We start from the raw sequence: 25,474 nt of genomic DNA on the forward strand, positions 1-25,474 counted from the left end.
GGATTCCAAAGTCTGGGTCCGGCCGCTGATGTCGCACTTCACCCGGCGTCATCTGCTGGTCTTTGGGTATAAAGGCATCAGCCGGCGCCATTTTCCTCAGTCTTTCTTGCGTGGCGAAGCAGAAGCTGTTCGCAAGTGCCGGTCGGTCAGATATTTTCCAGAGATTACTACTACCGAATACTAGCGAAGACTTCTAAAAGCTAAGTACCGTTGGGGACTCTTTCTTGCCTCAGTATTTAACCGATGTCAGAAAAAGTCAATAACTGTTTTAACTTGTGGGAAACAAATACCTCATAAAGATTTCCACTGTTACTGTCTGCCTTGCTTAGGCCCAGACCACGGCGTAGCAGCCTGTTAGGCTGTGCTTCCTTCAACCGGCCGAGCGCTAAAGTCTAGCCGGAGTTGCTGAACAGTTTTTAGGCTCAAACTTTGCGTACATTATGCCGTCGGATCCTCTGACTACCCAAATTGTTAAAAGCGCCAAGGAAAAGACCGACACCAGCGGTCCGCGGTTTCGGCGAAACCACGGTTAAGCAGCAACTGAGTGTCTGTTTCGGCGAAAGCAGAAAACTGGTCAATCTTCGAATCCATGGCTACTACTGAGGCTCTGCTACCTTACCTGAATCGGCCTCAGAAATTTTGCCTTCAGCTGTGGTTTCTAGTGAGTGTGGCTATCAGACACCATCCCTTTGTCATCTCTACCCATGCACGTGGTGCTGCTAGACCCTGCAGCCATGTCTATCAGGCCTTTGCCAGGGCTAAAGCAGCCAAATCTGCTAAAGTCAGTGCCTGTTAAACCTCCCTCACAGGCCCACTTCTAGTTCACAAATGCTACTCTGGCACAAGATTTAATATCCTTAATTAGGGAACCCAATCTCACCCAGACAGGGCCTCTCAGCCCCAGAAAGAGACCTAGGACAGAGCCCCCAGCCAGTGTCCTCTGATGATTCTGCGGATGACTCCGACATAACAGAACAGCCAGAGGATCCTTTTTCTACTTATGAAGACTCCGATGCTGAAGAATCCATTCCAGCTGCCTCTCCACCAGAGGAATTTTCCTTTGGGAAACCTTACATGCCATGAGAGAACAATTTCAATGGCAGGACAAGATTTCTCAGATTCAAGAAAAGGCTTGGACCTTTCTGCATTTACCACAACATAGGCCCTTAGCTATACCTCCTGTTTTGCCTGTTGTGGATGATGCTTTTAATGATGTCTGCACTGCTCCTGATTCTTTACCTCCAGCCCTGCCAAACCTGATAGATTTTGGGGTACCAGACACTCATCACCACCTATACAAGGCCCCACTGGCAGACCCGAAACTATTTCCCAGGGGCCTAAGGCAGTAGCCTCGACCACAGCAAAAACCCTATTCCTTCAGAAAGGGAATCCAGGTGAAAGGGGCCTAGGATTTTATTCCGCATGTTCCTAGTACCAAAGAAGGGGAACACGTGGAGACCAATTTTGGATTTATCTCTCCTCAACACTTATCTGGACATTCCCAAGTTCAAGATGTTGACGTTACAACAGCTTTTACCTCTGCTGGGCAAAGATCACTGGATGGTAACTTTAGATCTCAAGGAAGCTTACCTTCATGTGCCTATCAGGCTAAGTTGCAGGAAGTATCTGCGGTTTCGAGCTGGAGATTCTCATTATCAGTTCTCTGCATTGCCCTTTGGCTTATCTACTGCCCAGAGTATTCACCAAGGTTCTGGCTCAGTGATAGCTTACTTCAGGCTACAAGGAATTCAAATCTATCCTTACTTAGGCGACTGCCTGATTCGGGCTCAGGAAAAGGAAGACCTTCTACAGCATCTGGAATATGTTTTAGCCGTGCTAAGATGCCTAGGGTATTCTGTGAGCGAAATAAAGTCCAGTCTAGTACCCTCTCAAGACATGTGCTTTCTGGGTGTGAGACTGAATACAGCAGCCCAGATGGCCTTTTTAACCCCGGACAAACAAATGAGTCTATCACTTTACTTCCATCATCTATCTCATCAGTCCGTGCTGACTGCAGGGACAGTCCTTCAAGCATTAGGGTTCATGGCATCTTGTATTCTGGTGCTTCCCAATGCCAAACTGCATATGAGGAAGTTACAATGGTATCTCAAAATGTATGGACACAGCACTGCCAGGATTTAGACACTGTCATTCCCATAATACCTTGCCTTCAAAGGGAATTTTGTGGTGGGCTCAGGAATGTCACCTAAACAAGGGACTCCCTGTGACCCGGCCAGAGGCGAGTCAGATTTTAACGACAGATGCCTCGGACATTGCTTGGGAGCTCATCTACTTGGAAAGTGGATACAAGACAAGTGGCCTGCCAGACTACAGCATCTACATATCAACATGAAGGAGATGTTAGCAGTCCAGTTAAACTGCACTGGCTTTCAAGGAGTTACTTCTTCCAGGACAGGTGTTGATTCTAACAGACAACACAACTGTCATGTGGTACATCAACAAGCAAGGGGAACACATTCTTATCCTCTATGCAGGCAAGCAATGATTTTATGGGAGATTAGCTAAGCTTGCAACTAACTCTTCAGGCAAGGTTTCTGCCAGGAGCACAGAACTCCTTAGCAGATGTGTTAAGCAGGCGAATCATGGATCCCCACGGTGGAAACTGGATCTTCATGTATTTCAGACATTGACAGTGTCATGGGAACTCCAGACATAGATCTGTTCGCTTCTCCACTAAACCACCAGCTGCCAAAGTATTGCACAAAGGGTTTCATCACACAGCTTGGAAAGTGGATGCTCTGTCTTTCAGTTGGAAAATCTTCATGTGTATGCCTTTCCACCTCTGCCTCTTCTTCCAAAGGTGCTATTAAAGGTCAGACAAGACAGGCCAAGGATGATTTTGATAGCTCCAGATTGGCCTCGGCAACACTGGTACCCACTACTACGGAGTCTGGTAAAGAAGCCTCCATGGCCTTTACCTCTGATTCCTCATCTGTTATCTCAAGAGGACGGTCATCTGCTCAATGTCAAGCTTCACTCTCTTCATCTAACAGCCTGGCATATTCTGTGTTGAAACACAGCAGGTCTCAACTTCCTCAACAAGTTTTAAATGTGATTATGGAAGCTAGGCGACCTAGTACAAGGAGTGTCGCAGCAAAATGGAAGAGATTTTTATTTTGGAGTACAGCAAAGAATTTGGAGATTTCTGAGCCTAATTTGAGTGTGGCTCTTCAATATCTTACGAGTTATTGGACAAAGGGTTGTCCTTCTCTTCTATTAAGATTCATGCTGCAGCAATTTCAGCTCACTATGATTGTGACCCACCTTTGTTTTCATCCTTTGTTCAAGCAGTTTCTTAGAGGGCAAAGAATATAAGACCCCACGTAGAGCTCCTACTCCTGCTTGGGATCTCAATTTTGTGTTGGAAAAACTTACTCTACAACCTTTTGAGCCTGCGGCTACTGCTGAATTGAAATATTTGTCATGAAAGACTGCTTTTTGTTGGCTATTACTTCTGCAAGAAGGGTGTCTGAGTTGCAGGCCCTTATGGCAGTCGAGCCCTTTTGATTTTCCATAAGGATAGGGTATCATTACGTACTAATCCTTCCTTTATGCCTAAGGTGGTTTCTAGTGTGGCTTTAAACCAGACTATTCATTTGCCTACTTTTTATGCAGACCCCAGAATAAAGGGAAAAGATTTTGCATACTTTAGATGTACACAGGCAATTCGTTATTACTTAAGCAGGACTAAGGATTTTAGACAGTCTCAGCAGTTGTTTGTTTCTTTTGCTTTGAGTTCGCAGGGCAAGCCTGTGTCAAAACAAACTATTTCTAGGTGGATTGGCTTTTGCATTGCATTTTGTTATTCCCATCATGGCAAGGAGGTTCCAGCTGGGATTAGGCCTCATTCCACTAGGGCTACTGCCACTTCAACAGCATTTCTACGGGGGTGGCAACTAAGGATATTTTGGAAGCAGCTACTTGGAGTTCAGTGCATACTTTCTCTAAGCATTATCACCTTCCTATCTACTCTAAGTCTAGGGCTGGTTTTGCCACAGCTGTTTTGCAAGGCATGTTGTCAGCTCCTGCTTCTTTATGATTTGCCAGCCTCCCTTACCTCTGCTTTGGGATTCTACCCAATTGTTAGGACTGCAGCAATGGAAGGCGAAGAACATAGTACAGTTTTGTACCTACCATAAATGTAGATGTTCGAGGATTCCATTGCTGCAGTCCAATTTCCCTCCCTCCTTCCCTCTGTGTTTAGGGGTGGTAGTGTAGGTGAGCTTACCTGCTTATATTTTTGTATATATTGTTCATGTTTTGGTGCAGGCTTTTTGGGCCTTGTCCTTTTAGGGTCTTCTGACATCTGGGGCAAGAAAAGACTGAGGATAGGACGCCGGTCATGCGCATTAGTACCCTGGCGTACTGACGTCAGTCTAATGCGCCATGACCGACGTCAGCCTTATACTCTGGTATTCGGGCCGACTGGATGCGGACTATACCCAATTGTTAGGACTGCAGCAATGGAATCCTCGAACATCTACATTTATGGTAGGTACAAAACTGTACTTTATATGACTTCAGTGAGACCTAGTTACAGAATTCGTTGAGTCACCCCCAGAGTCTTTGTTGCCAAAGGACAAGCGGCTGTTCTCGGTGAAAATGTCAGCTGTAAAGTCTGTTTAGAACACATCCATGCGTCTTCTTTCCCATGCCATGGAAGGAACGGCTAGGGCGGCGGGGACTGTTGTAGCTATGAGGCGACATGCTTGGCTCAGACTATGTCAATTCGCGGACCCCTTCAAGGTGTCATTCATAAATGCTCCCTTTGCTTATTCCCTCTTTGGGAAGATGGTACGTGACAACCCTGGTCTAGAGCGAGAAGGACGAGAAGACTGTCTGCTGTCAGAGTCCATTTCTCTAGCCCTCAAAGATCCTTTTCTAGGAATTGGAGTGCGAAAGAAGATGTGGTTCCGAAAATCTCAGTTTTCCCAGGACTCTCAGGACACTTTGTCCCCTAGAGGCAGAGGGGGATAAGACAGACGCTGCCGGGGGGGGGGGGGGTCGAGGAACTTTGGGTCTAGAGAGACCACCTTGGACAGACCCATGCAGCAACCCTGAGGTTTTGCTGGACTGTCCTACTCTGGAGACAGTCAGGGGAAGGTTGTCATTGCACCTAATGGCGTGAGAGTACATTACAATGGACCATTGGGTGCTCCAAATAATATCCAGAGGCTACTCCATCCTGTTCGTTGCCTCACCTGTCCAACCAAAGCACCTCTCGGATATTCCACCCACTCAGAGGGGGGCGGCAGCGCAAGAAATTTCAAAGCTGCTTCTTAATCGGGCTGTCAAACCGGTCCCCCACAGATCAGTCCGGATTAGGCGTTTACTCCAGGTTCTTTTTAGTGGCAAAAAAAGACTGGAAACCTCAGGCCCATATTGAACCTGTCAACCCTGAACCTGACAGTAGCCAAGTAGAAATTCTAAATGGTCACCTTGCAGTCTATTCTACCTTGCCTCTGAGAATGCGACTGGATGTGCTCGATAGACCTCCAGGACGCTTACTACCATATCAAAATTTGCAGAAGCTCCAGGAGATTCCTTCGCTTCTGGCTGGGAGCCAGTCATTTCCAGTTCAGAGCCCTACCCTTTGGCCTCACCACAGCCCCTAGGGTGTTTACCAAGGTTCTGGCAGTCGTAGCGGCTCACCTGAGGCTAGAGGGAATTCCGGTGCTTCCTTATCTAGACGATTGGCTCCTTGCTGCTGCCACCAAGCATCTACTTTGCATGGCCAGCGACTCCTTCCTGCATCTAGCAGTCAATCTAGGGATTACCATCAACATCTCCAAGTCCCGCTTGAACGATTACCATCAACATCTCCAAGTCCCGCTTGAACCCAACACAGACCTTGGAATTTATAGGGGCATGGTTGGACACTCTACTACTGCAAGTTTTTCTCACACTGGACAGGGTCCAGAACCTATGGGCTCATGTGTCAGTGATCCTCTGCCCCAGGATGCCAATGGCGAGCGATGTTCTCCGAGCCCTAGGCTCCATGGCCGCAGCAATCTCAATCCTTCCCTGTGCGCGCCTTCACATGCGGGTGCTTCAGTGGACCCTGGCAGTTCAGTGGTCTTGGGTTAGACCTCCCCATGGACTTTCCAATAAGAATCAGCAGAGCCTGCAAGATGTCTCTCTTCTGGTGGCTCCAATCGCAGGAATTCTTGGCAGGTCGTCCCTTCATAACACACACAGCCCAAGCCACAGTGACCACTGACGCCTCCCAGCTCTGGTGGGGGTGCACTATTTGGGGAGGACAGTCCAAGGCACGTGGTCCGAGACAGAGACCAGATTGCATATCAATGTTCTGGAAATGAGGGCAGTGCTTTTAGCGTTGCAAGCCTTTCATGCTGATGTCCTTCATGGATGCATCTGCAGTCATAACAAATGGGTTGTCCTGTCGTCAGGCAGCCCTTCGGTCGGCCGGATTCCAAAGTCTGGGTCCGGCTTCGGCTGATGTCGCACTTCACCGACGTCATCTCTGCTGGTCTTGGGGTATAAAGGCATCAGCCGACGCCATTTTCCTCAGTCTTTCTTGCCGCATGGCGCCCGAAGCAGAAGCTGTTCGCAAGTGCCGGTCGGTCAGATCCAGAGATTACTACTACCGAATACTACTTCGAAGACTTCTAAAAAGCTAAGTACCCCGTTGGGGACTCTTTCTTGCCTCAGCCGATGTCAGAAAAAGTCAATAACTGTTTAACTTGTGGGAAACAAATACCTCATAAAGATTTCCACTGTTACTGTCTGCCTTGCTTAGGCCCAGACCACGGCGTAGCAGCCTGTTCGCCTGCGCTTCTTCAACCGAGCGCTAAGGCGTCTGTCGGAGTTGCTGAACAGTTTTTCGCTCAGACTTTGCGTACATTATGCCGTCGGATCCTCTGACTACCCAAATTGTTAAAAGCATAGGAAAAAGACCGACACTTTCGCGGTCCGCGGTTTCGGCGAAACCACGGTTAAGCAAGCGAGTGTCTCGGTTTCGGCGAAACCGAAAACTGGTCAATCTTCAGCGAATCCATGGCTACTACTGAGGCTCCTGCTACCTTACCTGAATCGGCCTCAGAAATTTTGCCTACAACTGTGGTTTCTAGTGAGTTATCAGACACCATCCCTTTGAATGTCTCTACCCCAGCACGTGGTGCTGCTAGACCCCCTGCAGCCATGTCTATCAAGGCCTTTGCCAGGGCTAAAGCAGCCAAATCTGCTAAGTCAGTGCCTGTTAAACCTCCCTCACACAGGCCCACTTCTAGTTCACAAATGCTTACTCTGGCACAAGATTTAATATCCTTAATTAGGGGAACCCAATCTCACCCAGACAGGGCCTCTCAGCCCCCAGAAAAGAGACCTAGGACAGAGCCCCCCGAGCCAGTGTCCTCTGATGATTCTGCGGATGACTCCGACTTAACAGAACAGCCAGAGGATCCTTTTTCTACTTATGAAGACTCCGATGCTGAAGAATCCATTCCAGCTGCCTCGCCACCAGAGGAATTTTCCTTTGGGGAAACCTTACATGCCATGAGAGAACAATTTCAATGGCAGGGACAAGATTTCTCAGATTCAAGAAAAAGGCTTCGGACCTTTCTGCATTTACCACAACATAGGCCCTTAGCTATACCTCCTGTTTTGCCTGTTGTGGATGATGCTTTTAATGATGTCTGCACTGCTCCTGATTCTTTACCTCCAGCCCCTGCCAAACCTGATAGATTTTACAGGGTACCAGACACTCATCACCACCTATACAAGGCCCCACTGGCAGACCCCGAAACTATTTCCCAGGGGCCTAAGGCAGTAGCCTCGACCACAGCAAAAAACCCTATTCCTTCAGAAAGGGAATCCAGGTCCTTAGACAGATGGGGGAAAAAAGTTTACACCTGCTACTCTCTCAGCTAGAGCTTTAAACTGTCAGTTTCACATGATCCAATGCCAAGAGTTTATGCTTGATCAGTTAACTAAAAAAGTATCCTCTGATGAATCTGTAGATAAGAAATATGTATTAGAAATGGTGAATAACATACAACAGGTTAGTAACCATTCCTTAAAATGTGGCTATGATGCACTGGAGGCTTCATTTAGATCAGCCATGACTGGCACAGTGATAAGAAGACATGCATGGTTGAAAGAGCAGGTCTTACCGGATCATGTTAAAGCTAAGCTATTAGATGCTCCTATGGATAAGGCCAGTTTATTTGGTACACCTGCCCAGCAGGTAATGAAGAAAATGGAAGAAAAGGCAAAATCTGTACAAACAGTTAAAGATTTCTTACAGGTTCCGCTCCCAAGGTTTAGCAGGAACTGGCCTGCCAAAAATTGGTCCTTTCCTGACTCCACAAGATCCCAAAGGGGCAGGAATAGACGCTCCAGAGGCAGAAATCAATCCAGAGGAGGTGCCTACAGAGGGCGACAGTGGCAAGGTAATAACAGAGGCACAGACACAACCACTACCACTGCAACAGGACAATCACAGTGACTTGGCTCTAACTCCGCCTACCAGGGAGCAAATAGCAGCACCATTAGGTGGAAAGTTAGCCTTATTTTCGAAAAATTGGCACTATATCACAAAAGACAAGTGGATTTTGCAAACCATAGACCAAGGCTACCGGTTCCACTTCCACACCTTACCAGTAAAAAGAGGAATGCCAAACCTGCCTCCAAATCAAAAAATAGAAGCTCTACAACAGATAACGGAATTAACAAAGATGAGAGCTGTGGAAAGAGTACCAATAACAGAACAGGGCAAATGATTCTACTCCAGACTATTCCTAGTACCAAGAAAAGAAAAAAGTTGGAGACCTATTCTCGACCTGTCCATCTTAAACACATATATCATTGTCCCAAAATTCAAAATGCTGACCCTACAGCAACTTCTTCCCATGCTGGGCAAGGAGTGTTGGCTGGTAACTCTAGATCTCAAGGAGGCATACCTGCACGTCCCCATTCGACCAAATTGCAGAAGATACCTCAGATTTCTTGCAGGATCAGAGCATTATCAATTCTCAGCATTGCCCTTTGGCTTATCTACTGCGCCCAGAGTATTCACAAAATGCCTGGCATCAGTAATCGCTCACTGCAGACTACAGGGAATCAAATTTATCCATACCTGGACGACTGCCTGCTACAAGCGGACAACAAAAGCAAGCTGACAACAGATTTACAAAGGGTCATTTACTTGCTACAAGCCCTGGGATACACAGTCAATTTACAAAAGTCAAGGCTGATACCATCCCAAACAAGAACATTCTTGGGCGCGGAATTGAACACAGTAAAACAAATGGCATTCCTAACTGCAGAAAAACAAAAAGAACTCCCTCTTTACTTCTTGGCATTAACAAAACAGAACAAACTATCAGCAAGAAAAGTTCTGCAGGCCTTGGGCTTCATGGCATCATGCATAATCTTGGTCCCACATGCCAGACTGCATATGAGAAAACTACAGTGGTACCTAAAGAATTTATGGTCTCAACACAGACACAGCCTAGAAGCAGAAATACCACTAATCCCATGCCTAAAACAGGAGTTCCTATGGTGGGCTCAAGCATGCCAGTCAAACCCGGGCCTACCCTTCCACAACTTTCGAACAAGCCAAACCATCACAACAGACGCCTCAGACCTAGGATGGGGGGCGCACATGCTGGACAAATGGGTGCAAGGATTGTGGACTCAGGACCAGCTGCACCTGCACATAAACCAAAAGAAATGCTGGCAGTAAAACTGGCAATCCAAAATTCAGACCATTCCTCAAAGAAGGCCATTTGATGATAAGGACAGACAACACCACAGTCATGTGGTACATCAACAAACAGGGAGGCACTCATTCATACCCCTATGCAGAATGACTTTGGACCTTTGGAATCTGGCACTCAGCTACAACATCCAGTTACAGGCAATATTTGTTCCGGGAAAAGAGAACACCCTAGCAGACATGTTAAGCAGAACCACCTCGGATGCTCTCGAATGGATGCTACACCGGACATCTTCAAGACCATCACAAAGAAATGGGGAATGCCACAAATAGATCTATTCTTCCCCTCTCAATCACCAGCTCAAAAATTCTGCACAAGGACATTCCACCCACTTGCATGGAAGGTGGATTCGCTCTCCTTCAGCTGGAAAGGTCTGACAGCATATGCATTTCCACCTCTTCCCTTGATACACAAGGTATTACTGAAAATCAAAGAGGAACGTCCAAGGATAATCCTGATAGCTCCGAACTGGCCAAAACAACACTGGTACCCATTGCTGAGGAGCATGTCTCGGGAGAAAATGTGGTCAATACCCCTGATGCCTTTGATAACTCAGAACAACTACAGCATCATGCATCCAAACCTAAAAACTTTGCAACTGACTGCCTGGAACATCACATAGCAGCAACTAATCCAGATCTTTCCCAAAGGGTTAAAGACATTATCCTTGAAGCCCGCAGACCTTCAACAAGAAGGAACTATGCAGGAAAATGGAAAAGGTTTGTCATTTGGAGTGCTGAAAGAGGAAAATATGTGTCGAATATAGATATTGCTAACATTCTGGAGTATTTGGCAGAGCTTCTACATACAGGCCTGTCCTATTCCTCCAAGATACATGCATCAGCTATTTCAGCAGAATACAGCTTTGATCCACCTGTCTTTTCACATCCTCTACTCAGGCAGTTCCTCAGAGGGATCAAGAATGTAAAACCTCCTAGGAAACCACCATTACCAGCATGGGACTTGAACTTTGTGCTAGAAAAATTGACACTCCCTCCGTTTGAACCAGCAGCAACAGCAGATCTACAGCACCTGTCATGGAAAACTGCTTTCCTACTGGCAATTACCTCAGCAAGGAGGGTTTCTGAACTACAGGCCTTAATGGCAGTACAACCCTTCCTAATCTTCCATCAAGATAGGGTGTCCATGAGAACTAATCCTACATTTATGCCTAAGGTGGTATCCAGAGTGTCTTTAAACCAGGCAATCCACCTACCTACCTTCTTCCCAATCCACAAAACAGAGGGAAAGAATGCTGCATACCTTGGATGTACATAGACAGCTACGCTACTACCTGGACAGAACCAAAAGTAACAGAAAAACTGACCAGCTTTTTGTAGCCTATGCAACAGGAAGGGAAGGAAAAGCAATTTCCAAACAGACAATCTCCAAATGGATAGGAAATTGCATAAGATTCTGTTACTCCTACCATGGAAAACCAATTCCACAGAACATAAGGCCTCATTCTACAAGGGCTACAGCCACTACCACAGCTTTCTTACGAGGAGTGGCAACCAAGGACATTATTGAGGTGGCTACTTGGATCTCCATGCATACATTTGCCAAGCATTATAATTTACCTCTGTATTCTAGATCCCGAGCAGGGTTTGCCACTGCTGTACTGCAAGGGATCCTAACCACACCATAATTTTTCTTCCTCCTCCCTAGTTGGCTATGGTATTCTACCCATTTGTTATGACTGCAGATGCATCCATGAAGGACATAGTACAGTTTTGTACCTACCATAAATGTAGATGTCCGAACTGGATAGCATCTGCAGTCAGGATTCTCCTCCTTCCCTCTGTGGTACTCCTAGAGTATTTACCCTCCTAATAGCTAGCTGGGGGTCTCTTATAGTGTATTTGTTTGTATATATGTACATACATGCTTATTTCTTGTGTTTGCCTTCTATCTTTTTTGGAAACATTGGCATTTATCCAAAATTTAGCCTTCCAAGAGGGCAACTGGCATCTGGGGCAAGAAACACTGAGGAAAATGGCGTCTGCTGATGCCTTTATACCCGAAGACCAGCAGAGATGACGTCGGGTGAAGTGTGACATCAGCCGAAGCCGGACCCAGACTTTGGAATCCGGCCGACCGAAGGGCTGCCTGACGACAGGACAACCCATTTGTTATGACTGCAGATGCTATCCAGTTCGGACATCTACATTTATGGTAGGTACAAAACTGTACTTTCTTCCCCTGGGGATGATTGCAGTTCGTCAGACAAACATGTCTGTTGTCTGGTACATCAACAAACAAGGAGGAACCAGATCTTACCCTCTCTGTCATGAGGCCATGAGTGTGTGGGAGTGGGTGATCTCCACCAGTCGTTTTCTGATTGCAGTGCACATCCTTGGACACTCCAACATTTTAACAGACAGACTGAGTCGGGTTATTCTAATGCCATATGAGTGGTCTCTGAAACAGTCAGTAGCAGAAGAGATCTTCCTTGCGTGGGGTCAGCCTTGCTGCGATCTCTTCGCATCTCCTTCCAACGCGAAGTGCAGCAAGTTCTTTGCTCTGATCCCATCACCAGGGGACTCCCCCAAAGACTATTTATTCCATACTTGGCCTTTTGTGTTACTGTATGCTTACCCCCCATTACCTCTCATTCCGAAGTTTCTTGAGAAAGCTTGCAGACTGGGGTGCAAAGTGATCCTCATTGCCCCATTCTGGCCTTGTCAGGTGTGGTTCCCCTCCCTCTGGTCTCATGTTCTAACTCCTTCTTGGATTCTGGATCCTTGCCCGGATCTCATCTCTCGGGCATCTGTTTGCCCGATCTGGACAGACTCAAGCTGACTGCTTGGTTTCTCCAGTTCCCCTGATTTCTAGGACTCCCGGTCTGTCATCTTCAGTAAAGACTATTTTGGTGGCATCCCACAAAGCTTCCACTAGGAAGGTTTATCACAGCAAATGGAAACTTTTCTCTATTTGGGCTTCTCAGAGGAACCTAGATCCTTTACAGCCCTGGTTCCTGCAGTGTTGGAGTTTTTTCCCACTATTTTCCAACAAGAGGTAGTTCCTCTATGGTAAAAGTACAACTGGCAGCCATTTCTAATTTTCATGTCTGCGAAAATATGAATGCTCTGACCTCTTTGAGACTGTGTAAAGTTTTCCTGAAAGGCACCTTTCTTGTATGCCCCCCGGTTAAGGATTCAGTCCCTCCTTGGGACCTTACCCTATTTCTGCAGGCGTTGGTTGCTCCCCCCTACGAACCAGCAGCATCAGTAGACTTGAAATTCTTATCCTGGAAGACAGCTTTCCTAGTGGCCATTACTTCGGCCAGAAGGGTTTGAGATCCATGCTTTATCTGCCGTGCCCCCTTACTTAATCTTTCATAAGGACAGGGTTTCGCTCCGCACGAACCCTTCTTTCTTACCGAAAGTTGCCTCTGAATCAAATATTAACCAGATGAGTAATCTACCTGTTTTTTCTTTCCAATTTTTCAGAACAAGGGTGAATATAAGCTGCATTTGCTAGATGTTCATAGCCAGCTTTGTTTCTGTTTACATAGGACTAAACCCTTTTGTAAGTCTGACCAGTTGTCCGTGTCCTTTTCTACACCCTTTTTTGGGCAAAACTATTTCCAAAGTCTCCTTAGCTAGATGGATTATGCAATGTATACTGCAAGTCTATAAGGATAAAGGTCTGTCCCCACTTGGTCCTGTTAAAGCTCATTCTACCAGATCTATGGCAACTTCGGCTGCTTTTTGGTCTAGGGTTTCACTGGATGGTATCTGTGCAGCAGCGACCTGGGCAAGGTCGCATACATTTATTTCTCATAAGTTGGATTTGATCTCTAGAAGGAGAGCATCCTTTGGCTCTGCAGTGCCCAGGAATATCTTTCCATGATTGCCTCCCAGGAGTTTTGGTAGCTGAGAGCTGAGAAATACTCTCATTAATGAAATGTGCATCTGTAACTTAGACCTCCGAATGCTTTTGCAAGATGTTGACAAATTGGATGTGTTGTCCATGTCTTACTTCTCCTTTTGAAGCCGCCATTGTTCAAGTTGCCCTTTTAGGAGTTACCCAGGTAGGTGTGCTGGAGGGGAGTCCAGGCAGTTTGATGACTATGATCTTTGTTAGATTCAGAAGTTAGTATTTACTATAATAGATCATGATTGTTTCATTTTGCTCAGCTTTCCACATCTTCTTCTTAATTGTCTAGCTATGCGGGGCTACCCCTTTTGGTTAATGATGTCCTTCAAGGATGCATCTGCAGTCCTTACATATGGGTTGTCCTGCCTCAGGCAGCCCTTCGGTCGGCCGGATTCCAAAGTCTGGGTCCGGCGTCGGCTGGTGTCGCCCTTTCCCGGCGTCAGAGCCTGGGGTATAAAAGAGTCAGCCGACGCCATCTTCCTCAGTCTTTCTTGCCGCGTGGTGCCCGAAGCAGAAGCAGTTCGCAAGTGCCGGTCGGCCAGCTCCTGTAAATTCAGCTACAGAAGACTTCAAAAAAAAGCTGAGTACCCTGTTGGGGACTCTTTCTTGCCTCAGCTGATGTCAGATCAAATGCTTAAAGTTAATAATTGCTTGACTTGTGGGAAACAAATACCTCATAAGGATTTCCATTCCTACTGCCTCCCTTGCCTAGGCCCAGACCACGACGTCTCGGCCTGTACTGCCTGTGCCTCCTTTAATAGACGCACTCTTAGGCGTCGGTCGGAGTTTGCAGAGGAATTTTTTGGGGCTAGTTTCTCTTATAAAATGCAGTCGGAGACTCCGACTTCTCATTTAACCAAAAAACGGAAGGACAAGGGCCGACACACGAGGACCGTGGTTTCAGCGGAAACCACGCCTAGGCCTACCGCGAGTGTCTCGGCTGAAACAGTCTCCTTGGTACTTCCGACTGTGGAAACGGTACAACCGACAGCCTCGGCCCCGGAGGCTTCTTATGAGTCGGTTATGGATTTACCCTCGGAAACCAGTGTTCAGGAAACTACCGACACCATTCCCTTAGACAAGACTACCCCAGCACGTGGAGCAGCCAGGCCCCCTGCATCTATGTCCATTAAAGCATTCACTAGGGCTAAAGCTGCTAAGCAACATCTGCCTCCCAAGACTATTTCTCAGGGATCCACTACAGATTCACAGATACTAAGTTTGGTTGAGGATCTTATTTCCTTAATCAGGGGATCCCAGCCTCATCCGGACAGGGGCTCTCAACCCCCTCTAGACAAAAGGCCCAGAGCTGAGTCCGCTGATCCTCAGTCCTCTGATGGCTCTGCTCTATCAGATTACCAGGAGGAGGCCTTCACGGCCTACGAGGATTCTGATGCAGAGGAATCCATTCCCTCTGCCTCCCCTCCTGAAGAGCTGTCCTTTGGGGAGACCCTTCACTGCATGAGAGAGCATTTCCAATGGCAGGGCCAGGAATTCTCCGATTCCAGGAAGAGATTAAGGACTTTTCTTCATTTACCTCAGCATAGACCTTTGGCTATTCCTCCTGTTTTAAGTGTCATTGATGATGTGTATTCTGTGTCTAGCACTATCCCTGACACCCTTCCTCCGGCTCCTGTTAAACCCGATAGGTACTACAGGGTCCCTGACTCGCATCATTTCCTTTACAAGGCCCACTCTGCTGACCCAGAAACTATTTCCCAGGGTCCTAAAGGGGTTGCAGCTGCCATTACTAAAAATCCACTCCCCTCTGAAAGGGAGTCCAGGGCTTTAGAGAGATGGGGTAGAAAAGTGTATACTACTTCCACTCTGTCTATGAGGGCTTTAAATTGTCAATTTCACATGATACAGTACCAAGAGTATTTGTTGGATGAATTGCAGAAAAAGCTGTCTTCTCCTGAACCCCTAGACCATAAGTCACTTCAGGATCTGGTACATAATTCACAACAGGTTAGCAACCATTTCTTGCAGTGTGGTTATGATGCATTGGAAGCTTCATGTAGGTCAGCAATGACAGGTGCAGTCATACGTAGACATGCTTGGCTGAAGGAACAATCTCTGCCAGATCATGTTAAGGCTAAGCTTCTGGATGCTCCACTGGAAAAGCAAAAGTTATTTGGCTCCACTGCTCAGGTGGTCTTAAAGAAATTTGAGGAAAAGGCTAAATCTGTACAAACAGTCAAAGATTTCCTCCAGGTACAACCACCAAGATTCAGCAGAAATTGGCCTTCTAAGAATTGGTCCTTTCCAGAAGAGAGATATCAGAGGCAAGAACAGGCGTGCCAGAGGTAGAGGGCAAGCTAGAGGCTCCTACAGATGACGTCAGTGGCAGTCTCCTAACCAGAGAGGTAGTGCAGGACCAACAACTGCTGCACAAGGACAGACTCAATGACTTCACCTTGATCCCGCCAACCAAGGCTCAATTAGAAGCACCTTTGGGCAGAAAATTGTCTATTCTCAAGAAATTGGCACAGTATTACAATATTTTGCATTTCTCCAAATTTAGCCTTCCTTAGAGGGCACCTGGCATTTGGGGCAAGAAAAACTGAGGAAGATGGCGTCTGCTGACTCTTTTATACCCCAGGCGCTCTGACGTCGGGGAAAGGGCGACACCAGCCGACGCTGGACCCAGACTTTGGAATCCGGCCGACTGAAGGGCTGCCTGAGGCAGGACAACCCATATGTAAGGACTGCAGATGCATACCTATCGGACATCTACATTTATGGTAGGTACAAAACTGTACTTTTCTTTGCTTTGAGTGTGCTGTGTCTTGCTGCTTTTAGCAGTTGATTCCAGAACTGTGGGAAGATATCCTTGCACAACAACAAATTTGTAATGGGAAATCTGTACCAGACAGCCTACCTTTCAGTCTTGGTGGGTCTGGAAGATGAGCTTGAAACAGTGCATATGTACCTTTCAAAATTTTCAACAGTAGATCTTTGAAGTCAACACTATTTTTTGTTTTTCCTTCCCAGTAATTGTCCATATTATGTTTGATATGTAGACTTTTATAAATGTTAATGTATTAGAGGTAGTTTCTGCTGAGTAGACTGACATTGGCAATCCTTGTAAGGAAATTAATCTGTTATGTTTGCCTTGGAAGTTTAAATTGTGTTTTCAAGCACACTTCCATTGCAGTAACTTGATGTCCTTCAAGGATGCATCTGCAGTCATCACATATGGGTTGTCCTGCCTCAGGCAGCCCTTCGGTCGGCCGGATTCCAAAGTCTGGGTCCGGCGTCGGATGATGTCACCCTTTCCCTGACGTCACAGCGCCTGGGGTATAAAAGCGTCAGCCGACGCCATCTTCCTCAGTCTCTTTCCGCGTGGTGCCCGAAGCAGAAGCAGTTCGCAAGTGCCGGTCGGCCAGCTCCTGTAAATTCGCTATCTGAAGACATCAAAAGCTAAGTACCCCGTTGGGGAATCTTTCTTGCCTCAGCCGATGTCAGAAAAAGTTAATAATTGTTTAACTTGAGGGAAACAAATACCTCATAGGGATTTCCACTCTTATTGTCTTCCCTGCTTAGGCCCAGACCACGACGTCTCGGCCTGTTCAGCCTGCGCTTCCTTCAACCGACGCACTCTTAGACGTCAGTCGGAGTTCGCAGAAGAGTTTTTTGGGGATAGTTTTGCTTACAAAATGCCGTCGGAAACCCCAACATCACATTTAATTAAGAAACGGAAAGACAAGGACCGACACACGCGGGCCGCGGTTTCGTCTGAAACCGCGGCTAGGCCTTCCGCGAGGGTCTCTGCTAATACAGAGTCCTTGGAACTTCCGAACCCTGAAATAATACAACAGACAGCCTCAGCCCCGGAGGCTCCTACCGAGTCTGTTACAGAATTGCCTTCCGAAACTGGTGTATTGGAGTCTTCCGACACCATACCTTTAGACAAAGCTACACCAGCACGTGGTGCAGCCAGGCCTCCTGCATCCATGTCTGTTAAGGCCTTCACCAGGGCTAAAGCTGCAAAACACACTAAAGCCATGCCTCCCAGAGTTATTCCTCAGAGACCTTCTTCTAGTTCACAGATTCTAACTTTAGCGGAGGACCTTATCTCCTTAATTAGGGGCTCTCACCCTCATCCGGACAGGGGCTCCCAACCCCCTCTAGACAAAAGGCCCAGGATGGATCCCCCTGATCCCCTTTCCTCAGAGGAGGCCTCTGTTGGCTCGGATCACTCTGACTACCAGGAGGAGGCTTATTCGGCCTACGAGGATTCGGATGCAGAGGAATCTATTCCCTCGGCCTCCCCGCCTGAAGAGCTTTCCTTTGGGGAGACCCTTCACACTATGAGAGAGCATTTCAAATGGCAGGGCCAGGAATATTCTGATTCCAGGAAAAGACTAAGAACTTTTCTTCATTTACCTCAGCATAGACGTTTGGCTATTCCTCCTGTTTTAAATGTGATTGATGATGTATATTCTGACTCTTGTATGACCCCTGACACTCTGCCTCCGGCCCCTGTTAAGCCCGATAGGTATTACAGGGTCCCAGACACACATAATTTTCTTTATAAGGCACACTCTGCTGACCCTGAAACTATTTCACAGGGCCCTAAAGGGGTTGCAGCTGTTACTACTAAGAACCCACTCCCCTCTGCAAAGGAGTCCAGGGCATTAGAGAGATGGGGTAAAAAAGTGTATACTTCTGCCACTCTTGCTATGAGGGCATTAAATTGTCAATTTCACATGATACAGTATCAAGAGTATTTGTTAGAAGAAATGCATAAGAAATTGTCTTCTTCTGAACCCCTTGACCGTAAATCCCTTCAGGATCTGGTACGTAACTCCCAGTAGGTTAGCAACCACTTCTTGCAGTGTGGTTATGATGCATTGGAAGCTTCATGTAGGTCAGCAATGACAGGTGTTGTCATACACAGGCATGCTTGGCTGAAGGAACAATCTCTGCCAGAACATGTTAAAGCTAAGCTTTTGGATGCTCCACTGGAAAAGCAAAAGTTATTTGGTTCCACTGCTCAAGACGTCCTAAAGAAATTTGAGGAAAAGGCAAAATCTGTACAAACAGTTAAGGATTTTCTTCAAGTCCAACCGCCTAGATTCAGCAGAAACTGGCCTTCCAAGAATTGGTCCTTTCCGGACACAGAAAGATTTCAAAGGGGCAGGAACAGGTGTGCCAGAGGTAGAGGGCAAGCTAGGGGCTCTACAGAGGCAGTCAATGGCAACCTCCAATCCAGACAGGCAGTTCAGGACCTGCAACTGCTGCACAAGGACAAACTCAATGACTTTGCTTTGACTCAGCCAACCAGGGCTCAGTTAGAAGCACCTTTGGGCGGAAAGCTTTCTTTATTCTCAAGAAATTGGCACAATATTACAAGAGACAAATGGACACTCCAAATAATAGACAACGGATACAGGTTCCATTTCCACACATTGCCAAAAAGAAAAGGCATGCCAGGTCTGCCACCAAATCAAAGGGCAGAGGCTTTGAAACAAGTCTCAAACTTACTACAAATGAAAGCCGTAGAAAAAGTTCCTATTTCAGAACAAGGCCAAGGATTTTACTCCAGGCTATTCCTTGTTCCAAGAAAAGAGCATCAATGGAGACCAATTCTCGACTTGTCCGTACTGAATACTTCCCTCATTGTGCCAAAATTCAAAATGCTGACTCTACAGCAACTCCTTCCCATGCTGGGCAAGGGGTCTTGGCTGGTTACTCTAGACCTCAAGGAGGCATACCTGCATGTCCCTATCAGACAAAGTTGCAGAAGATACCTCAGATTTCTTGCAGGGTCAGAGCATTATCAATTCTCAGCATTGCCCTTTGGCTTATCTACTGCGCCCAGAGTATTCACGAAATGCCTGGCATCAGTAATAGCACACTGCAGACTCCAGGGGATTCAAATCTACCCATATCTGGACGACTGCCTTATACAAGCGGACAACCAACAAACTTTGATAAAGGACTTAAATTATGCCATCTATCTTCTACAGGCCTTGGGATATACAGTCAACATGCACAAATCAAGACTTGTTCCATCCCAAAGATTAACCTTTCTGGGTGCGGATCTAGATACAACCACCCAAATGGCTTCTCACAGAAGAAAAACAGTCAACTACCGGATTACTTCAAGAATCTGACAAGACAAACTCGGCTAACTGCAAGGAAAATCCTGCAGGCCCTGGGTTACATGGCATCCTGTATTCTTTTGATTCCACAAGCAAGGCTACATATGAGAAAGCTACAGTGGTACCTAAGGAGTTTATGGACTCAGCACAGTCACAGTTTGGAAACTTTAATCCCACTCATTCCATGCCTTCACAAGGAATTTCTGTGGTGGGCTCAGGCCAGCCAGTCCAACAGAGGGTTGCCCTTCACAAAGCCAAAAACCTCCCAAACTATTACAACAGACTCTTCAGACCTAGGTTGGGGAGCACACATGGAGGGCAGAGGTATCCAAGGACAGTGGTCACGAAAGGAGCTACGCATGCACATAAATCAAAAAGAAATGCTAGCAGTGATGCATGCAATTGAGGCCTTCAAACTCTTTCTGCATCAAGACCATCTACTAAGGACAGACAACACCACAGTTATGTGGTACATAAACAAGTAAGGAGGTACCCATTCTTACCCTCTTTGCAGACTGGCAATGAATCTATGGGATCTTTCCTTGAAACTCAATATACAGCTACAAGCTCAGTTTGTGCCAGGGAAGGACAATACACTGGCGGACAGCTTAAGCAGAAATATCATGGACGCACACAAATGGATGCTGCACCCAGACATTTTCCAACAGATAACACAATCTTGGGGGAGCCCGGACATAGATCTATTTGCATCCCCCCACAATCATCAACTGAAGAAATTCTGCTCAAGGACATACCACCCACAAGCGTGGAAAGTGGAAGCCCTCTCTTTCAACTGGAGAAATCTGACAGTGTATGCATTTCCTCCTATTCCATTAATGACCAAGGTGTTACTGAAGATCAGGGCAGAGCAGCCAAAAGTGATTCTGATAGCTCCGGACTGGCCAAGACAGCACTGGTACCCACTGCTAAGGAGCATGTCACGTACGAAACCATGGCCCCTACCTCTATGGCCACTTCTACTGACACAGCACAGATACAAAACTCTACATTCCAACCTGAAAACATTGCAACTAACCGCGTGGAGAATACCTCAACTCCTCCTCAGGATAAGCTATCCCAGAGAGTGAAGAATATTATTATAGAAGCTCGCCGCCCTTCCACAAGGAAGGCATATTCAGCAAAATGGAAAAGATTTCTCATCTGGAACACCACAAAGGGCCTGGATGCGACAATGATGAACATGGCACATATCCTGGAATATTTGGCAGAAATGTTCCACAATGGACTGTCTTACTCTTCTATTAAGATTCATGCTTCAGCAATTTCAGCAGAGTACAATACTGATCCACCTGTCTTTTCTCATCCTCTCCTAAGACAGTTTCTAAGAGGAATCAAAAACATCAAACCTCCTAGGAAACCACCTCTACCTGCTTGGGACCTTAGCTACGTGTTGGAAAAACTAACACTGCCTCCATTTGAACCAGCAGCATCTGCAGATCTACAGTACCTTTCATGGAAGACTGCTTTCCTTCTGGCAATAACCTCAGCAAGAAGGGTTTCGGAATTACAGGCCCTGATGGCAGTTCAGCCATTTATTATTTTTCACCAGGACAGAGTTTCATTACGAACTAATCCTACTTTTATGCCAAAGGTGGTATCCAGGGTTTCATTGAATCAAGCCATTCACTTGCCTACCTTCTTCCCAAATCCACAAAACAAAGGGGAGAAACTGCTGCACACCCTGGACATTCACAGACAGTTGCGCTACTACTTGGACAGAACTAAAGGTTTCAGAAAAACTGACCAGCTGCTGGTAGCATATGCTGCTGGTACTCGAGGAAAAGCAATTTCCAAACAGACAATTTCAAAATGGATAGGAAATTACATCCACTTTTGTTACTCATTTCATGGAAAGACTGTACCAGCTAACATTAGACCTCATTCTACGAGAGCCACAGCCACCTCCACAGCCTTCTTAAGAGGGGTGGCTACAAAAGACATTTTTGAAGCTGCCACATGGAGCTCCCTGCATACATTTGCCAAGCATTACAATTTACCTTTATATTCCAGATCCAGAGCAGGCTTTGCTACGGCTGTCCTGCAGGGTATCTTAACTACACCATCCTTTTCCTAGTACCTCCACCCCCAGATGGCTATGGTATTCTACCCATATGTGATGACTGCAGATGCATCCTTGAAGGACATAGTACAGTTTTGTACCTACCATAAATGTAGATGTCCGATAGGTATGCATCTGCAGTCAGGTTTACCCTCCCTCCTTCCCCTCTGTGGTATTCCTAGGCTGGGGGGATCTATTATGGTGTATTTGTTTTTACACACACATATATATATATATATATATATATATATATATATATATATATATATATATATATATATATATATATATATAGATATATATATATATATATATATAGATAGATAGATATATATATAGATATGCAAATGTTTGGATTTTTTATTGCATTTTTCCAAATTTAGCCTTCCTAGAGGGAGGGCACCTGGGGCAAGAAAAACTGAGGAAGATGGCGTCGGCTGACGCTTTTATACCCCAGGTGCTGTGACGGGGAAAGGGAGACATCAGCCGACGCCGGACCCAGACTTTGGAATCCAGCCGACTGAAGGGCTGCCTGAGGCAGGACAAACCCATATGTGATGACTGCAGATGCATACCTATCGGACATCTACATTTATGGTAGGTACAAAACTGTACTTTCCCCCTCCCTTTTGACTGGAAGGTTGTACATGTCTTTCAGCAGGCATTGGCACCCAGAACAGGGGGTGGTGCAGGGGAGAAAGTTTGATACTACCCTAGATGCACCTTGTAGGTCTGAGGGGTATAGCCACACAGAGATTTGATGGGTTATGTAAAAAATGTTTCTGGAGCTGGCATAAGTTTAGCAGCACGACATGCAAGCAACAGATTTGCTGGAGCAGTAGTTTTGTGCTTGAATGCAAGTCAGTGGAGTAATTTTCACCCTGAAATATTAACATAAGAAGTAGCATGTCTTTGTGGCAGTGGTTGATGCATTGGAAGTAGCTGAGTTTAGCTGACTTTTTAATGTTTCATAAGTAGTATCTCGTCTGAGACAAAATGAGACATGCCATTCTGACAGTAATTTTCTTCTTTTTAGGTTTGCATATATTGAATTTTCTGATAAAGAGTCTGTTAGAACATCTCTGGCACTAGATGAGTCTTTGTTCAGAGGGCGACAGATAAAGGTAAGGACATGACCATGCATATTCTGTTGCGTTGACTGGACTTTTCACTGTCAAACTGCAGTGAGCAGACTTATTACAATATATTGTTTCTTTGTAGACAAGTTTGCATATGCTGGGAGTATGTAATTCACTTTGGTTTACATGCATTTATATTTACTTTGAGGAATTGCCTACCAAGTATTTGAAGTGGGGAAATGGCCTACAGACACAGAAGATCACTTTGTAGTGAGATGTCTTGATGGTGTATTTGGGAATTGGTTGATGAAAGTGTGATCATATCTATTATTAGGGACCTTCATTATTGGGTTTATACTTTCTTTGTGTTTGGTATTTTTCTAAAACTCTTACACTTCCTTTTTTGGCATTCAATATGCAAGGCACAATAGGCATGTGTACCTAGCCTTTGGACTTTAAATATCTTTTCTGCAGTTTAGTCTGTTCTCGCTTTTTATGGAAGAAGTCCCTTCTGTTGTGTTTACAACAAGCTAGAGCGAGCGCCTGAATTGTCTATATTGTTGGAAGGTTTGAATCACTGCCATTACCAGAACTTAATTTGTACACCTGTGCACTTAACAGGGCAGAACCTGTGGTATTGCTAACGTGAAAAATGGTGGTGGTTAAAGGTGCCCAGGTCTTTGCTGTTAAGAGTTAAGAAATTGGCCAACTTAATTTTTTTTTTTTTTTTTTTTAAACCACCTTGAAGAGTCACTTGCCAGGCAGTTGTCTGGACCTTATGATTTTATAATTTGCTCAACTAACTGGAGTCCATGTTTGTACATGTTCCCCTGTTTTACTACTTAAGGGGTTAGAGGAGGTGTATTCTTGGCAATTGCTTTGAGGTTTTGTGATGTACTGTATACTTCATAGTCGGTCAGGCAGAGGATACTTGCAATTTACCCAAGGTCTTAAGGTCTGCAAGGTTCTTACTAGACTGCTCTCTCTGGCCTTTATTTCTTCCATAGTCTCAATGAGTACCTGGGAAAGGAGGAGGAATGATTTGGGGTTTTTCCCTTACCCCCATCACCATGAAATCTTTAATGTGTATGTGCAACTTTAAGTTGTGATTCTCTGATTTTAAAGAAGGTTGTCTCATCTTTGCATAGAGTGTAAATTAGCATCTTGGCACGTACTGTAATGTGAACTTTGTCACATTGTGGTTGAATAAAGCCTGAAGCATTTTATAAGTGGGAGATCTATTTCATCTGTCGGTCAGATCTAACAGTTTGGTACCAAGCCAGTCCTCTAATCCAATTCAGCCATTACCAAGTGCTGTAGTGCATCAGGCTTCCTCAGACCTTCCCAGAATCTCGTATGAGCTTTCCCTTCAGGTTCCATTTGCTGCCACTGTGAGCAGAATTTGCTCTTTAGCCAGCAATGAAGTATTTTTTTTTACTTTGATTAGTAACAATATTATGCCAACAATATTAACAAAAACTTTCTGATTTAGATGGTTTTAGATTTTATTTTTCCCTTTTTGGTGTGCAAGTGCCTTAGCTTCCTTAATGCATAGGTGGCTGCCTAATGTCTTTTTCTTGCGTAAAAAATTTAGTAGTCATAGATGCTGTTTCCCTGTTAAGTGTTTGACAGGTTTTATCCATTCTGAAACCTGTAAATGAAAACAAAGTGCACCAGCTATGGGCATAAGCTCCCACTCCAAGATGCATACAGTTTCTAGTTTTAGGGCCAGAAATAATGGATTTTCCTGTATGCAAGGGCTTTGACCCCTCTCATACCTAAGCTGACCGAATAACTTGATAATTAAAGGCCTTCTATCCGAGCCAGTAGGTAATGCAGAGGAGTGGGATGACATGGACGTGAAAAAATGGGGCACTTCTGTCCCCTAAACTGGCTAGAAAAGAATATTCCCCTTGCACGGCTCTGCTACAGAAGTCTGACTATGGAAACAAATGTTCGAGACAAGTCTCCCTCTGTATCTCTTCCTCAGTCTAGCTGTGTAGGTACTTCTCTGAGAGGGAATTATCTTGTTTCATGGGCTTTAGACTCTCGTGTACTAGTACTACTGTATTACCTCATTACATCAGAGTGACACTTCCAGGTGCATTTGCAGTTAATTCCTACTGACACCTCTAGACGTCCAGTATTGCTTGCTCATATTTGCATCAGTAATTCCAAAACCATGCTATGTGCAAGGTTTTAAAAGATTTCATCTGAAAGCTTAAGTAATGTTAAATGCAACTGCGTTAGTTTTTGATCTCTGTCTGGTGCAGGTAAATAGATATTAAATGATTTTATGATATTTATATTTATATATATATATATATATATATATATATATATATATATATATATATATATATAATTTTTACATTTTTCTAATTGTCAACAACCAAGTAACGCAGAAAGAAAAAGAACTCCGCCTCGTATGCAGGCTGCGTCAGCTACATGAATAAAATTTTGCTGGCAGTATGTGTGTAGCTTGAGTGGTTGCTGAGATATTGTAAGTTGTTTACAAAATATTACAAATGTAATATTTACTGTGTTTACTGTAATTTGTAA

General features: G+C 45.4%; 1 protein-coding gene across 1 annotated transcript in view; it reads left to right on the forward strand.

The window, feature by feature from the left end:
- The window catches only part of LOC122790489, a gene marked incomplete in the record, with an annotated part of 1,159,925 nt that overhangs the window by 954,855 nt on the left and 179,596 nt on the right, over positions 1-25,474 (forward strand). The window contains 1 exon segment of the mRNA XM_044058037.1: positions 22,870-22,957. Coding sequence (XP_043913972.1) covers positions 22,870-22,957 — 88 coding nt within the window.

The sequence above is a fragment of the Protopterus annectens genome, chromosome 16.part0 (assembly GCF_019279795.1).
Source record: "Protopterus annectens isolate FY-2018-M chromosome 16.part0, PAN1.0, whole genome shotgun sequence".
In the NCBI taxonomy this organism is placed as follows: domain Eukaryota; kingdom Metazoa; phylum Chordata; order Ceratodontiformes; family Protopteridae; genus Protopterus; species Protopterus annectens.